At 46.4% G+C, this 17,791-nt stretch overlaps 1 protein-coding gene across 1 annotated transcript in view; it reads left to right on the forward strand.

The window, feature by feature from the left end:
• The first annotated feature begins 14,649 nt into the window (after window positions 1-14,649).
• The window catches only part of Acap2 (ArfGAP with coiled-coil, ankyrin repeat and PH domains 2), a 109,174-nt gene continuing 106,032 nt past the window's right edge, over window positions 14,650-17,791 (forward strand). Inside the window, exon 1 of the mRNA XM_028753803.1 lies at window positions 14,650-14,778. Coding sequence (XP_028609636.1) covers window positions 14,726-14,778 — 53 coding nt within the window. The 5' untranslated portion in view covers window positions 14,650-14,725. The remainder of the gene's footprint in view (window positions 14,779-17,791) is intronic.

Below are 17,791 nucleotides of genomic sequence, written 5' to 3' on the forward strand. Positions count from 1 at the left end.
GCATGAAACAGAAAGACACTAGGACTGGAAGGGCTTTTGAAACCTCAAGGCTAGCCCCCAGTGACACGCCTCCTCCAACGAGGCCATACCTCTTAATCCTTCCCAAACAGTTCCACCAACTGGAGACCAGGTATTCAAGCCTATGGGGGCCATTCTCATCTGAATCACTGCAACCAGAGAGAGGGCTCAGCTGACGAAGGTGCTTGTCACCGAGCTTGATGACTAACATGGTGGTAGGAAAGGACTGACTTCCACAACTTGTTCTCTGACTTCTGCAGGTGCAAACTATGGCATGACTCTCCCCTAATAAATAAAATGTAATTTTTGAAAGTCAAAGGAAGAAAAAAGGAGAGGAAGATGAATAGGAGACAGTTAGTTCAAGACAGTAGCTAGTGCTGTGGGCTTGGCAAGGAGAAAGGGTTAGGAAGGAAGTCATGGTGGAGCCCAACAGTTGGGAGGATTCTATTGCACAAGCTGGGTGGTGGGTACAAGGCATGGACATCATCACACACACACACACACACACACTGGGGATAGCCAGCAGGGGCAGAAGAAACAACACAGTATATGTGGGAACCTCTAGACCAATGGTTCTCAACCTTCCTAATGCTGTCACCCTTTAATACAGCTCCTCATGTTGTGGTGACCCCAACCATAAAATTATTTCATTGCTACTTAATAACTGTAATTTTGCTACTGTTATAAATTCTAATGTAGCCAGGCAGTGGTGGCGCTCACCTTTAATCCCAGCATGTGGTAGGCAGAGGCAGATGGATCTCTGTGAGTTTGAGGCCAGTCTAGACTACAGAGTTCCAAGACAGCCAGGACTACACAGAAAACCCCACCTTGAAAAACTAACCCAAAACAACAACAACAACAACAATGAATCATAGTGTAAACATCTGATATACAGGACATCTGATTGTAACCCCTGTGAAGAATCATTTGACCCCCAAAGGGGTTGATACCTACAGGTTGAGAACCACTGTTCTAGACAATTATCATTTCTTGATAAAAGGAGTTGCAAGAAATCCTAATATATGTTCCTTGTATGGCAGATCTACTTGCTACCAAGGCCCTGTCTACACACAAGGCACACAGACAAGTGTCAGCTTCTGTCCTTGAATTTACAGTCAAGGCAGACAGTGTGGCCAGCATCATGGTGGAACCTCACACGGGGACATTAGAAGAGCATATCAGAGGCCCAAACCCAGAATGACAGTGTCTTGGAGAAGGCACTCAAGTGGATTGAGGATGAGTAGCAGGCATCCTGCTGCAGACCTATGTTGATAATGCTGGAAAACAAACCTAGGGCCTTTGACACGCCGGGCGGTCACTCCTTACTGACTTCTACCCTGAAGGCCAGAGGCTGGCTTCTCAAGAGGGAATATAGGTTGAACAAGATTATAGGGTGGAGTCCTAATCCCAAATGACTGGTGTCCTTATAAGAGGAGGAAGGGCCATACCACGGAGGCATGCATACAGGAAAGACTGCTTGAGAATCCTGCAGCAAGAAGGCCACTGTGAGCCAAAGGGAGAGGCTCAGAAGAAACCGAGGTTACCAAAACCTTGATTTTGAACTTCTCTCCTGCAGAATTATGAGGCAACAATTTCTGGTGTGGAAGCCACCCATCTGCAACTCCCAGCCAACAAACATCCTTTGAGTGCCCTGAATATCAAAGGAGTTTGTCAGGTCACCCAGCACATTTGCCTTGATACTACTGAAGCCAGAAAATGGCTGTCACTCTCCCTCCCACTCTCCTCAGACACAGGGTGAAGCGCTTTCCATAGTCATGTACTTGAGCCATAGACAAGAGCAGCTGCAGCTGCACAGGATCCCACTGGGACAGGAGTGGCAGCCATGGGAGCTGCGTATTGTTTCCTGGAGCTGTGGCAGTGCTGGGCAGGTGGTGGCACTTGGAGTGGCAGAAGCACAGCACCTTCCGTGGGATAGTTCTGATCTGTAGTTACAGGCTTGTCACTGCCTCCGTAGAACTCAAACGCAGATTGCTACTCTCTAGTGGTAGCTTCATAGAAATAGAAGTCTAAAGTGTATACTGTTGGTAGTAGCTCATTTAATTCAGCATAATGTTTATTTTAGTTTTTGGTTTTTGAGAGAAGCTTTCTTTGTGTAGCTTTGGAACTGTCCTGGAGCTAGCTTGTAGACCAGAATGGCCTTGAACTCATAGAGATCCACCAACCCCTGCCTCCTGAGTTCTGGGAATAAAGGCCTATGCTACCACAGCCCAGCTTACTTAATAATTCATCCATCTTATTTATCCCATTTAATGGCTGTATAGTATTCCATTGTATAGATGTACCACAATTTGTACATCTCCTTGTCTCTAAATGAGGACTTGAGTTGTTGGTAGTTTCTGGTTTCTGTGAGTAATGCTTCTCTATGGATTCCTGCCAGTATTCTAGGTAGTTCCCTTCCTGTATAAATCACTCAGTCTTGGCTTTGGTTGTTTGCTAAGTCTGTAACCCATGGCCACAAGGGTGTGAAGGCTATTGCTTGAAATTGGTCATACAAGAATGGAAGTGGGGTAGTGAGACAGGTCAGAGACAATTGCTGTGTGCCCTGCCAGGAGACAGTGGGATGATCCCATGGTGAGCTTTGGAGTGATGTGACCTGGTTAACTTTTAAGAGAGTTTTTAGTGGCAGAACAGAAAGGCTAAGTTGGAGTGGGTGAGACTGGCACTCAGACCAACTAAGATGCTATCCAGGGCAGGGCAACGGAACAATCCAAATAAGAAGTAATGAAGCTGTGACCCAAGGTGATGCTCCTGAAGTTGGAATGCAGGTACAAACTCAGAGCTGGTACATGGGGGAAAGTTACCAGCATCCGAAGACCAGTTAAGTGGGACAGTCATGTGTGAGGAAGACACCTGGAGAGCAAGCAGACTGCAGCTAGATCAAGAGCTGAGGAAGTGAATGTATATAGTTCTGTTTCTAGTATCACAAGAGCAAACAAAGAAGGAAATTAAGGAGCAAATCCTTGAGACTTGGGTGCCTCAAAGCTGTAGAGTCGCAGGTGAGCAGAGAGGGAATTTTCTTCCCATATACTAGCAGGAAGGTATTTTGATCGGAAGTAGGAACAGTTGTGTTTGTTAATTATGGACCCCACAGTAAGAGACCCAGAGTTGGTCAACATTCAACCTGAGATCCAGTTACCCTAAGCCTGTTTCTTTCTCTAGCCTCTTGGCTTAGGCATCTTAAACACCGGCTGTTTCATTCAGTTCTAACTCTACCTGTAGTTAGTGAGCACCTACTATGTTTTGGGCGTCTGCCAAGTCCTAGCTGGTAGGACTTGGGTTTCAGCTTGAAGGCTGTTTATCACAGTGAACACTGGGACTCACGCCTAAACTCTGACCCTGGTGACCCTGATTCAGTAGGTGAGGCTCTTGCATCTGAATTAAGACAGAGGAACAGTAAGTAGGTCCAGTAAACAACGCAGATGGTTCTGGTATACAGTTGTGCATGGCAGATGAATAACACATTGTTTCTTGTATCTTATTTAATTTTCTCTCTCTTCCTGATAGACTGGCATCATTAGCCGAGCTCGTAATCTGGTGGGTAAACACATACATGCACATGAGTAAATGACAGGGATTTGGATGGGGAGGACATCGCTCTGGGGAGGACTCTATCTAATTATTCAATTCTTTCAATGTTTATTACTATGTCCCCAGTAAGTGAAACTCAAGGGCTGGCGAGGTTCAAGAGCTCAAAGTGAAAAGAATGTAAAGACCGCACCTACAAGTCTAGACCATGTGGGGGATACATATCCAAATCTTACTGGTTACTGGGGAAGTGAAAGGTTTATTTGGGTTGTGTATCCTAGGTCATAATCCATTGATTGAGGACAATGCAGGAACTTGGAGACAGAAATGAAAGCAGAGGCCATGGAGGAATATTGTTTACTGCTTTGCTCTCCTTGAGTTGCTTGAGTTGCTTGAGTTGCTTAGGTAACCCCAGGGCCACCTGTCCAAGCTTGGCACCTCTCACAGTGGGCTGGGTCACCGTATCAATCAAGAAAATATCTCATAGACTCGTCCACAGGCAATCTGATGGAAGTATTTTCTCTGTCCGTCCGTGCGTCCCTCCCTCTCTCCTTCCCTCCCTCTCTTCTTCCCTCCCCCTTCCTTCCTTCCTTCCTTCCTTCCTTCCTTCCTTCCTTCCTTCCTTCCTTCCTTTTTTTTCCTTTTTTTTTTCCAAACAGAGTTTCTCTGTTGCCCTGGCTTTCCTATAACTCACTCTGGAGACCAGGCTGGCTTCAAACTCAGAGGTCCACCTGACTCAGCAGCCTGCGTGCTGTTATTAAAAGTGTGCACCACTTGGATGGAGTTATTTTCTTAATTGACGTTTCTTTTTCCAGATGACTCTAGTTTGTATCAAGTTGACAAAGCAAACAACAGCAACAGCCCAACCAACCAGGATGCCAGCTAAGTCCTCTACCGTTGAGGTGCATCTCCAGCCCCTAGCTTTTTGAGACAGAATCTTATTATGGAGCTCAAGCTGGCTTGAATTTCCTATATAGCCCAGTTAGCCTTTAATTTTCAACCTTCTACCTCAGACCTCTCAGGACTGGAATTACTGGCATGTGCCACCACACCCAACCTTGACTAAATTGATGGCTAATACTTCCCCCAGAGAAGTTCAGAATTTAGGCCAAGAGATAAACCTGTTTCCTCTGGTTGGTTGGGTAATCGTGGGAGCTGGCTACTGCAAAATCAGATGAATTGGGCCTGCCTGTGTGTGCGAATGAAGCAAGCATCGCTGTGGGAAAGGCAGACAGGAGGGAGCACCCCAGCTGGCTTTACAAGCCTTGTTTCCCAATCCTGCTCAGGGTCCACCGAAAGCCTTGCCTTTCCAGTTCTGGATTATACCCCACCTATCACAGACCCTTTGTTTTGGGGTAACTCAGAATGAAACAAAACCTGTCTGATATAGATGTGTGATTTAGTGTTCCCTGTCTTCACATAAAAATGGTCAGTTGAAGTGCAGATTGGGAGATGAAGGACAGGAGGGGATAGCTGATAGCTATTCTTAGAGGAGAATGGGGGGTGTGGTCTTCTGAGTTGGGAGTGGCAGGAAGATGTGCACTTTCCTCCTAGACAGCTGGGCTACAAGGACGGAAGGCAAAGACAGGAATGTAAATAGTCCCATGAGCCTGGGGACCATAGGATGATCCCAGTGACAAGTCACAGGTCTCTACAGACCACAAGAGGAGGGAGCAGAGTTCACAGGAGGTTTAAGGAGAATGACAAGTTTTGAGAACAGCCACTTCCCCAGTATATCCCCGATCTAGCCACAGATCAGAGATAGCCAGAGCACCCAGCATCCTGTTCCCAATGGTGAAAGCAGGACAGCCACACCTCCAACCTAGCTGCCCTGCCTATCCATTCTTAAAATACAGTCAACGCAACTGTATACATAGGTGAGGTGTAAAGCTCAGTGGTAGGTAGCTGCCTGGCGCTCTCTCTACACACACACACACACACACACACACACACACACACACACACACGGCTTCCAGTTTTGTTTTCTCTAACTAGAAATGACAAAAGTTGAAGGAAATGGACTGATGCAGAGCTGAGTGTGGGAAATGACCCAGGAAAATGAGGCAGAGTGTAGGAAAACAAATCTAGAGGGGACACCAGGCGCCTGGGGATAGAGAAGAGTGCTGTGGGGTAGGGATGGGGGCGGAGTGGGAGAGGCACAGACTGGAATGGAGAACTGGAGCCACAGAAGGTTGAGTCTCTGCATGGAACATTCTAGTAAGGCTTGAGGTGGAAACATTTAAGGCTTGCCTGAAGTACATGGATGCAGACAGACAGACTTTCTCTTCCTATAAACCATCTCCCACCTACTCAGTCAAACCAGAAACCCAGAGCTCTCTTCCCTTCTGGCCTCCTCTCTTGAACACAGCTGTCCATTAGCCCTCTTTGATTGTCTCTCCCAAATAGCTCCCAATTGTAACTGTTACTGGCTGAAAACCTCAAAATTGCTTACATTTTCATCTCTGTCTCTTCAGCCCACTCCCCTTTAACCTGGGGGTCGGACTATGTCACTCCTTGTCTTCTTGGCAGCTTTTTACCTTCAGGCACACTTGCCCAGAAGACAAGACCTCTCCTAACTCTGGTCTTTCTCTCCAGCTGCCTTTCTTCTTTCCCAAAGGCGAGTGCTCTCTTTATAGTTCCTGGAGACCATGAGCATCCCCTGATCCTGTGCTTTAGTCACAGTTCTGGTGACTAGAAGTCCTTGAGGAACCTTCCTTGTCCTTTCCCTGTTCTTCTTTTTGCAGGGTTTCTTATATCTGCAGAGACATGAGAACCCTCGTTCCCTTCCAAAGCAGATTTCGGTGTCAGTGTCTAAGTAGCCTTGTGTATGCTCTTGGCATAGAAACCACCAAGGCCTGAAAACTCTCTGGAAAGAAACTGTTTCTTTCATTCTGAAAACCCAGAACTTGGGGCTGGAGAGATGGCTCAACGGTTAATGAAGCATTTGCAGCTCTTCCAGAGGATCAGCATTCAGTTCCCAGCCCCCACATCAGAGGGCTCACAACTGTCTGTCACTCCAGCTCCCATTGATCTGATTCCCCTGGATCCCACAGTTACCTGAACTCATGGGCACATACCCATGTGCAGGCACATGTACCTATGCATAATTAAAAATAATAAAAATAATTCTTAAAAAATTCCCCAGAGCTTAGGATAAAGTTAAACCAGAGTACATGTGCAGGGATGTTATGGAACGAAATAAAGCAGGGGTATGTGCTGATGGCGTGAGCTGAGGTGGAGCACTGTGAGTCAGGGCCCAAGTCCTGAACAGGAGTGTTTACTAGCTGTTTTATAAGACACAGCTGTCAACAGAGAAATTGCCCTGTTAACTACTCAGCTGTTCCACAGCCCTAAACCCCACCCCTTTACAAAGGATTAATTACATTTAAGTGATCCCACCCTCTCTTTGCTTGCCAGGGACCCAGGAGCAGACTCAAGCGCGCTGAACAGCTCCGGGAGCAAGGGTTGAGAGGCCCTAACAGGAACCAAAACCCATTGAAGTTGCTAAGTGGCCCCGAGACTTCTTTTTATGGCCCGTGCAATGCAATAGTTTAAAGGTGCTGCCAACATTTGAAAATGGGAGTTTTTACATTAAAATCTAGCTATTTGAAGAATCAGATTAGAAATCCGAAGGTCTGGTGTATTAAACACTGACCAGAGCTGACCTCACACAGGGAGCATGCTTTCAGCAAACTTGAGCTTCCTCCACTCTGACCTGCTCATGTGAAGTGAACTTCATTCATTGGCATTCTCTCCTGGCTGCCTGTCTGACTCCTGGTCTGCAGAGACTCCAGTATCGGCGATGTATTATGGAAAAGAGAAGTTCAAGGCAGGTACTAGGCCCATAAAGAACAGAAAAGAAGGTCCTAGAGACGTGGTTCAGTAGTTATGAAGCCTTGCTGCTTGTGTAGAGGACCAAGATTCTGTTCCGAGCACCCACGTGGGAACCCAACCATCTGCTACTCCAGTTCCAGAAGATCTGATGCCCTTTTCTGGCCTCCAATGGCACCAGGTACACATGTGGTGCACAAGCATGCATGCAGGAACACACACACACACGAGAGAGAGAGAGAGAGAGAGAGAGAGAGAGAGAGAGAGAGAGACACAGAGAGAGACACACACAGAGAAAGAGACAGAGAGAGAGAGAGACAGAGACAGAGACAGAGAGACAGATAGAGAGACACACAGAGAAAGAGACAGAGAGAGAGAGAGAGAGAGAGAGAGAGACAGAGACAGAGACACAGAGACAGAGAGAGAGACACACAGAGAAAGAGACAGAGAGAGAGAGAGACAGAGACAGAGACAGAGAGACAGATAGAGAGACACACAGAGAAAGAGACACAGAGAGAGAGAGAGAGAGAGAGAGAGAGATCCTAGGAGAACAGTTCCCAGAGCTCCTGGAGTCTTGCTGTTTCCCAGTGCCAGTATCTGACCACAGAACCCCTCCACCATAACCCATTTTCTTTAGATAAATCACAATGCAATCAGCTAAGCAAAGGCAAAGAGTTCCAAGGGAATGGGAGGGTAACAAGGAGAAAAGCAAGATGGTGATATGTTTAAGTCACATACCTTCAGATGAGCAATTCTTGCATGAAGATGAGATGTAAACCGTAAGTCAGGAAGTGTCAGACTCTTGCTGACCACACATGCTGAACCAGGAACACACCAGGAAAGGGACACTAATCGACCTCTGCTCAAGCAGATGCATAGTCAAAAGGACCCTCAGAAGAAACCCAGGGCATTCTGGGAAAGAAAGGCTACAAGTGTCCAGGGTTCTAGAGGGTCAGAAGGGAGAAAGACAGAACTTTCTAGAAGAATAAGTTTGGGAAAGATTTAATGTTTAACCATTTACATTCTATTATTGTTATTATTATTATTATATTGATTTTTTTTTAGACAGAATCCCATAATGTAACTCAGGCTATCCAGGAGCTCTCTATGTAGCCCAGGCTATCCAGGAACTTTCTATGTAGCCTTATGTAGCCCAGGTTGGCCTCAAACTCACAACCCTCCTGCCTCAGGCTCCCATGTGCTTGGGTTACAATCATGTGTCACTAATTTATATTTTGGCATAGTACAGATTGGGCCTGGTGACTAACTTTAACTGTGTCAGAAAGAGAAGAAAATAGACTCCCAAGGAGGTAACATTTGCGCCATGTGATTTTATTGTTACTGGTGGCAGTGAGCATCTTATCTGGGTCCTGGTGCATACTAGGCCAGTGTAGTACTGCTAAGTATACACTCAGCTTCAAAACTGCACAAGAAACTTCTCAAGGTACGGGTATGCAGTTAAGAGCCCAGCATCATGGAGCTTGTGCCTGGTCTGAGTCACCTGGAATGTTATTTTCACATGTAGGAACCCTCACTTTCCATTATTATGAGATGAAAATTATTGAATCTCTTCTATTCTAAGATCTACCACAGGTATCTCAGAGGAGGAGAGCCCAAATCAGCACCACATAGAAGACTCTTACACGTTACCAAGTATGGCTGCCAGTTTGAGAGACCGCCTTGCCTCTACCTGGCCTCCTCTGCACAGCTTCTGGATGCTGACCCTGAGGAAATACTTCCCAGAAGATTTCTGCCTCAGTGATGCTGGTTCCTTATTGACCACAGCTGATTTTTCAGCCCAACCTGAGCACCATCCATTTTCACAATAAAGCACTAGCTTCCAATCTTCCTAATGCGTTGCCCCTTTAATGCAGTTCCTCATGTTGTGGTGATCCCCAACTGTAAAATTATTTTGGTTGCTACTTCATAACTGCAATTTTGTTACTGTTATGAACCATCATGTAAATATCATGGTGGTTATAGGCGAACACTTATAAAGGGTCATTTGTTCCCCAAAGGGGTCACAACCCACAGGTTGAGAACCACTGCAGTAAAGCAAAGTTTAGCTATGGTAGTACTGGCTGCTTGTTAATCACAGCTGATTCTTCAGCCTCAGCTGACCAGAAACCACAGATTCTTAAGATAGATCACAGAAACAGTCCTAACTGGTGTCTTTGTTTCCTTCTGAAGCTTCACAAGCCCAGCTCCCGTCATCTGCATTTTTCTCAACACTGAATCTTCGAAGGTCCCATAGAGTGGCCCATTAAGCTCTGAGCACGAGTGACTTTTCCAGCCCAGAGTTCCATACACTACCACAGTCCTCAGCAAAACAACATGGCCGTGGCTGCCCCAGGAAGAGCCCATTCTCTGGAACCAATTTCTGTGTAGTTTGCTGTCATTGTGAGAAAACACCACAGCTTAGGGAGGAATGGATTAATACAGCTTATGGATTACAACCTATTAGTGAGAGAAACCAAGACAGGAACCTGGAGGCTGGAACTGGAGCAGAGAATAGACGACCTTGCCTTACCAGCTTGTGTTCTATAGCTCGTCCAGCTTGCTTTCTTATACAGCCCAGGATCACTTGCTTATGGGGTGTACAACCACAGGGGGCTGGGCACTCCCACATGCATCAATCATTCCTCAAGTCTCCCCCACGGACTCCCCAGTAGGCCAGTCTGAAGGAGGCAACTCCTCGATTGACTGTCCCTCCCAGATAACGTCATCTTGTGTCAAGTTGACAAAAACCAAAACCAAAACAATAACAAAAACAAACCAAAACAAAAAAAAGCCAAACAACCAGTACATCCCGTTAAGTTCTCTTGTTCTCCCCTCCCCCTCTCTTTATACCTCTTCCTCCCACTTTCTACTTTCAGGATCTCCGAACATCTGTTAAGTTTCAAGAAGTGCTTATGTCCAGAAATGACAGTCTTGACTCACCCCCTGATGACTATAGAAGGATTTCAGGTGGTTGGATAACATTCCCTAGGGACTTGTGAAATGGGCTCCCGTCTGTCCACCAAAAGGAGTCATTTCCCTCTCCTCACCTCTGGCAAGAAGGGACACAGAGCTCTCCCATTGGCTTACCTCTGGTGGCTGTCAGCATATCAGAGTCTGCGTGCTAGCCTCCAGGCTCCTACGGTTTCTACTCACAAATATCTGCTATGCATTTAACAGTTCACATTTGCATCCGGGTCCCTCTCACCTCTGCATCGACCCTAAACTACCCAGGCCTGCTTCAGTTCACAGACTCCCCTCCTTCCAGATAACTGAATTTTCTTCCTCCTTCCTCCCCGGCCCTCTCTCCAATTCTACTTTCTCTCACAGATAGTCCTGTCCAGTCTGGTTCTTTTTCTCTCTGCTTTGGACTCTTCCAGATCCCTTTAGATATTCTTTTCCTCTCCAATAAAGACCTTTCCTTCTAATTATGGAGAAGCCATTCCTGTGATATCTTTACAGTGCTCCTCGTACACAATATCCAGGGACAGCTACATGAACTTAGAAGCCTGAATGTAGATTCTGCCTATGAGAGAGAATATCGTGTTTGTCTTTACGGATCTAGATTATTTCATTTCTATATTCCTGAGCACGTATCTGTGGAGTAGGATGTCTAGTCCTTTGGGCATAAGCCAACGATGTGAGAGTTGGGCATATGGTAGATTTATTTTTAGCTTTTTGAGAATTCTCCACACTGACTTCCAGAGTGGCTTGCATAGGTTTGCAACCTCCCCAACAGGGAGCCCGAGCTCTCCTTTCTCCACATCCATCCCTACATTTGCTGCTTTGTTGACCTTAGTCACTCTAACTAAATCTCAAAGTTGTTTTGATTTACATTTTCCTAATTGCTAAAGATGATAAGCTTTTTTTTTTTTTAAGCTATTTCTCAGCCATTTTTATTTCTTCCTTTGAGAATTCTCTGTTCAGATCCATGGTCTGCTTTTTTAATTGGGGTGTTTGTTTTCTTAACTCTTTGTTTTCTGAGTTCTCTATATGTTGAAGATGTTAAGCCTCTGCTGGACATTTAGCTGACAGATGGCAAAGATTCACTCCTATTCTGTGGGTTTCCTCTTTACTTGGTTGTTTCTTTAGCTGTGAAGGAACCTTTCCAGTTTTTTGAAGTCCGACTTGTTAATTGTTGGCACCAATTCCTGGGCAAATGGAGTCCTATCCAGAGCACCCTTCTCTTCATCGTATTGTGTAGGGCACTGGTTGTGTTTTCTTCTAACAGTGTCAGGTCTCACACCGAGGTCTTTAGTCCATTTGGAAGTAGTTATTGTGTAAGGTGATGGATACAAGTCTAACTTCATTTTTATCCTAATGACCTCAAGTTCAATCCATTTACCTGAAAATATCACGATATCTATTTATGGTTTGTTAGACTTCAAGGGTAGTTTTATCTTCTTGGTTATGCTAAACAGTGCCTCAATAAACATTGGTGTGCAAATACGTCTGTGGTAGGCTGACTTAGAATGGTTCATATCATAGGTGGCCATATGATAGCTCTAATTTAGGATTTGAGGTACCCCAATTGATTTCTATGCTGACTTCAAGTTTCCATTCTTATCAGTGCTATGTGAGACTTCTTCTCTTTCCACATCCTCTGTAGCATTTCTTGTGGTTGATTTTCCCGATAGTCATTCTGACTCTGGTGAACTATAATCTCAGCGTTGTTTTAATTTGCATTTTCTTGATGACTAAGGGTACTGGCCACTTCTGAAATTTTATTTCTTTTCTTTATTTGGGGAAATGTCTATTCAACCCATTATCCCATATATTAGATTTTGTTTTTCTTTATAGTGTTTAACTTTTGGAGGTGTTTTTCCCCATTAGTTAAAATTTGCATTTCTGCTTTTATTGTGTGTGTGTGTGTGTGTGTGTGTGTGTGTGTGTGGTGTTGGGGCTGGAGAGATGGCTCAATGCTTAAGAGCTCTTGTTCTTTCAGAGGACCCGAGTTCAGTTCCCAGCATCTGCATCAAGTAGATGACAACTGCCTGTATCTCCAGCTTCAGGGGATTGGACACTCTTGTCTTGGCATTGTGGATACCAGAACACAGGTGCATATATTTACATAGACAAACAAACATACATTAAAAATAGGTATAAGTTAGTGTCTGAGTGTAGACATGAACGTGCCACTGCATGCCTGGAGGTCAGAGCATCACCTCGATCGTTGGTGCTTTCTTTCCATTATGGAATCCAGAATTAAGGTCAGGTTTGAGAGCCTTTTCCCTCTGAGCCTGTATTCTGACCCTGGATGCTTCCCCCCCACCCCCACTCCCTTTTTGTTACAGATTATAGATACTATTCTCCCATTCTATAGTCTGTCTCTTTACATAAATTTAAAAAAGTTTAAATAAAAAATGCTATGCAGAGGCTTTGGGGGGTAGGTTTGTGGCATATGCATGTGTCTGTGCTTGTATGTGATACAAGCACCTGTGGGATAGAGGTAGATGTTGGGTGTCTTCCTGAGTTTTGGACAGCTCTGTCAAAGCTTTGGTGGTGTATGTGTGTGCTTTTCATTCTGACTCTCAGTGTTCTCTCAATGCTCTCCCTGCCTGGTTTTGTGCCAGTAGCACAGGGTTTTTGTTACTATGTCTATGGGTTTTGAGACAGGATGTCACTACGTAGCTTACATTGGCCTCATATTTAAGATCTACTCCTGCAGTTGAGTTTTTATTTGACTCCTCCCAAGTACCACTTTTTAAAAAATATTTTATCTTTTTTTGTTTGTTTTGTTTTGTTTTTTTGAGACAGGGTTTCTCTGTGTAGCCCTGGCTGTCCTGGAACTCACTCTGTAGACCAGTCTGGCCTTGAACTCAGAAATCCGCCTGCCTCTGACCCCCCAAGTGCTGGGATTACAGGCATGCGCCACCACTGCCCGGCCCAAGTACCACTTTTAAGGGTCTCACAATAGAATGATGAAACATTGACACAATAAATTATCGTATATACTGATTAGTAATCACAAATCATCAATGCAGTTTAATGTAGTATAACTGGCTAATTCTCTCGGTAAAGTTACAATCCTTGGAAAGATTAGCCTGACCAGTCGATACATTTGAGAACATTGAGAATTTAACAGTATCTAGTTAGTAGCTATCAAGAGGACCTATGTCTATCACAGACATGTAAAATTCAATTAAAGAAACGAAATCAAGTTTTTAACAAAGGAAGAAACATATATAACATTTGTGTATTCTTTGAAAAGTTTCAGCATTACCCTGATACTTTCTAAATGTGCAGAAGAGATCAAGGTATAGCTGGAGGTTATGAAAGATAGCATGTGGTGACAACTCTCTAATACAGGCAAATGGTCAAAGGTTATATAGACTTCAGATAGCAAATGTGAGCTGGCCAAGGCCTGACCTTTGATTAACCTGTAAAGAAGACAGTAGTGCAATTATTAACAACCAACACATACAGGATGATTACTATGTGGCACTGTGCCAACTGGACTGTTCTATCAGATCACGGTTGTTATTTTTAAGTGGGAAAGCTAGAAGATAACCCTAGAAGGTTTGGCTCCAGGTTTTCACAGTCACTGGGTTAAAATATTCCACTTACGCATTTTTACGGATACTCCCATACTTTCAAAGGTGATTTTAATATAATTTAGCCATCTTACTTTCAGGAAATGGTCTCTCATTATATGAAAAGATGTATGTAGGAGCAATTTCCAAATTATTAAGCGGTGGAACCAATAAGCAATAGGTTATCAGAGGTGACCTCACGCATCTTCAGCTCTCAATTTCTCTAAACTGAAAGGCTTAGTCTAGTCTCTTCCTTGTTATAATTCCTGCTCCCAGATCTCTATAGACTGCTGCCAAAGCTGCTTTAAAGAGTACTTCTTCCTTTTGGACCCGAAGGCGGGGCGAGGGGTGGAGAGAACGAGGCAGGCCACGTGACTTCCTTCCTTTTTCCCCGGGCGCCTGCGTGGTCTGCCTCCTAGCAACCCGTGCATCCCGCCTAACGACGCCGGTGCACCGCGGTTGGCTGTCGCAGTGGCCGTGCACCTCCCGCGGGCGGTGCTGCCGGAAGCCCCTCCCGGGGCCGCGGCTCGGTGGCTGGCTGTCCGCGGCTGTCACTCCGGGGCGTTTTCCCCGGCCGCCGCTCAGCTGGGGCGGAGGAAGAGGCGGCCAGGGCCTGCCGAGCCGTTGCAGTCTTCGCGGCTGCTATGCCCAGGGAGCGCAGCGCCCTCCGCAGCTCCGCGCAGCCCTAGAGGCAGCCGAGCGCCCGCCGACGCCGCCCGGATCCCTGGTGCCACCGCTACCCCGGTCCCGCAGCTCCCGCGGATCCTCCGGCGCTGCCTGTGAGGCCAGGCGGAGGCAAGATGAAGATGACGGTGGATTTCGAGGAGTGTCTGAAGGACTCGCCCCGCTTCAGGTAACCGCCGCGTCTCCCAGTGCCTCCCGGAGCCGCCTATCCCGGCGGCGGGACGTGAGAGCCGGTCTTGGGGAGCGGCCGCTGACCCCAGGATCACTCATCGACCCGGGGAGCAGTTGCTAGCCCCGGTAGCGCCCGCGGGCTGCGGGAGCATCGACTGATCCGGGAATATCCTCCAGCCGCCGGCAGCACCCACCGACCCTGGGTTCACCGTCGGATCCAGGGTACACCCGCAGCTCTGTGTGCACCGCCCACTCCGGGAGCACCAGCCATCCCCGGGAGTACTGCGGGCCCGCAGTCCGCGCCTTCCGACGGGGCGGGCCGCAGCCTTTTGCCCGCAGTCCGAGGCGTGGCCGAGAGGGGACGTCGCCTCCTCAGCCCTGGCTCGCCGCCGCTTCTCCCGGAGCCAGGGCACCGCCGAATCCCTGAAGTCGCGTCCCGCTCTAGTGGCTCTCCCTCTCCCTTTCCTTCCGCTGCGCGTCGGCGCCCACCTCCCCACCCCCTCTGCGCTCAAGCTTTCTGGGCATCCTTGCGGGTCACTTAGTTCCTCTTCCCGCTACTCCGCGGCCCCGGGCTCGGGAGGAGGGGGCAGCGCTGGAGGCAGATTCGATGGAGTCGGGACGAGGGTCGGCGAGAGGGGGTGGGCTTTGAACCACCTATTCTAGCCACCCTTGACCGCCAGGGTCTGCTCTGCTTTCCGTCGAAGCTTTTGGAAGAGGTGCAGGGCTGAGTGGGCGAGACAGCATTTCTGTTTTGAGAACGGAAGTAGGAGGGCCCCGAAGATTGCATTTGTGTTCCTCTTCCCGCGGCCTGGAGAGCCCTGGATCACAGTCGGATGCTCCCAGTGGATCTGTCACAAAACTGATGTGGTGGCATTTGGATTCACATGGGCTGGCCAGCCTTCCACGTGAGAGGCGGCAGTACTGAGGGAGTCCAGACTGTGTTCTTTACGTTTTGAGTATTATAGCAAACTCTTGGTTTGGAGAATGGAGCTTTTTTAGGTTGTGTTTTACAGTGTGCTGGATAGGGCTGGCCTGAGGCCTAAATAAGACCTTAAAACTTGTTACATAGTGACATTTCTTGAAAGCTTCCTCTGAGCATTGGTGTGTATGTGCGCCCCCCCCACCCCCCAAGCTCCTTGCCAGGCGCGCATTGAAAATTCTTGCACCCTCCGGGAACTAACTGTTCTCAGTCTTCTGACTGTTAATTTGGCATTCCATTCTCCTCTCCAAGAAGAGGAAGGAGAAGAAGTGCAGAGGGAGGAACTTGGAGGAAATTTAAGGACACGTTGTCTTTGCCTTTTGCTCCTTTCTAGGTGCAAGCTTTGTTTGAAGTTAGAGCTTGTAAACAAAATACAGCTCTGTACTTGATTTCGTTACTGTTGTTGCCATTAAATTTTGACAGTTTTGTGTCCTGGGTGAATTGAAGGGCCCCCAGTGACACAAAGAGATTGTTTAGGGCAGCCTTGGAGGCTTGCTTTACTCTTTGGACAGCAAATGAAGTAATTTTAAAACAATACCATAGAAAGTTCAGCTTATTGTGAAATTTTTGCCTGTGTGATTTCAGCTGTTTATATTTGTGTGTGCGTGTGTGTGTGTGCAGGCCAGAGGTAGTCATTGGGTGTCTTCCTCAGTTGCTTCCTGCCTGACGTGCCTTTTGAGACCACTCGCACTGAACCCCAGACTTGCTGATTTGGCCAGACTGGCTGGCCAGCAGTACTTAGGGATCCTCTCATCTTTGTCTCCTCAGCTCTGGGATTATAGGTATGGTGATGTACCCGGGTTTTTTTTTAAACATATGTTTTGGGGAATCAAACCAAGTTCCTTAGGTTTGTTTGGCAAGCAGTAACAACTGAGACGTCTCCCCATCGTCAGCTGTGTCTTCATGCCAAGTAACCACAGTGTTTTTCTTTGTGCTCCCCTGGTTTTGGATAAATTTGATTTGAAAAGAGAGAGAAAGAAAGAAAAAAAGGCAAGTTAAGGGAAGAGCCTTGAAATAGGCCCCTAGCCTTTGCTGTTGGTCACATGCCATGTGACACTTTAATTTTTAAAGTAAGCATTGAATATGAGTTAAGAATTAGAGATAGCAGGTTGTATGATGTGATATGGTGAACTTTTTTGTTCAGCTTAGTAATATTTGCTCTATTTTAAGAAGGCAGAGATTTCTAGGATTTTAAGCTTCTGACATTGCAATTATTGTCAACTGCAAACTGGGAACAGATACCATAGCTCCAAGACCTCCTGCATCTTGAGTTCATTTTGGGGTCTAGATTAGATTTACAATGGAGAATAGTGCCAAGAAATCGATACCTCATTGTTAACATTCTCACTAATTGTAATTTTTCTGTGACTCTGCCAGTGTATAGTTTTTTATTGTGTCTGAATAGGATATTTCATCAGTATTTGCTCACATGCATATATTGGACGAAGTTGATTTAAGCGAATAGGTGAATTTTGAGTACTATATTGAAACACATCAAAATAGAGAATCTGTGAGCTGTGGGAATGAGTGACTGATGCCTATAAGCCCATCTACTTCAGAGGCTGAGGCAGGAGGCTCGTCTGGACAGCTGACAAGAGCCCTGCCACGTGGGCCGAGATTACTCAGTGGGTAGAGCATTGACTGAGTAGTCACTGAGGATTGAGTATGGATCCTCAGCACACTTGTAAACGCTGGGCTGGCAGTGTCAGCCCTGGGGAGGCAGAGGTGGCTCCTCTGGAGCAAGTTGGCTAGATTAAGAAGATGGCTTGCTAGTAGATAGACACTGCATCAGAGTGCTCTGTGATCAAGTGATAAGGATGGAGGAACATCCATCTCTGGCCTCCATATGTACGTACAGATGTGTGCTTGGACACCTTCCCCCCCTTGTAAATACAAACACACACATGCATACCACACACATAAACACATGAACACAAAACAAAACTCTATCATTTACTGTTACCAAGAAAAATAAGAAAAACAGAAGACATTCTGAGGATTGGTCTCTGACTTTTAATTTCTTAATCCCCTA

The sequence above is a fragment of the Grammomys surdaster genome, unplaced genomic scaffold (genome assembly GCF_004785775.1).
Source record: "Grammomys surdaster isolate TR1022 unplaced genomic scaffold, NIH_TR_1.0 125956, whole genome shotgun sequence".
Lineage (NCBI taxonomy): Eukaryota > Metazoa > Chordata > Mammalia > Rodentia > Muridae > Grammomys > Grammomys surdaster.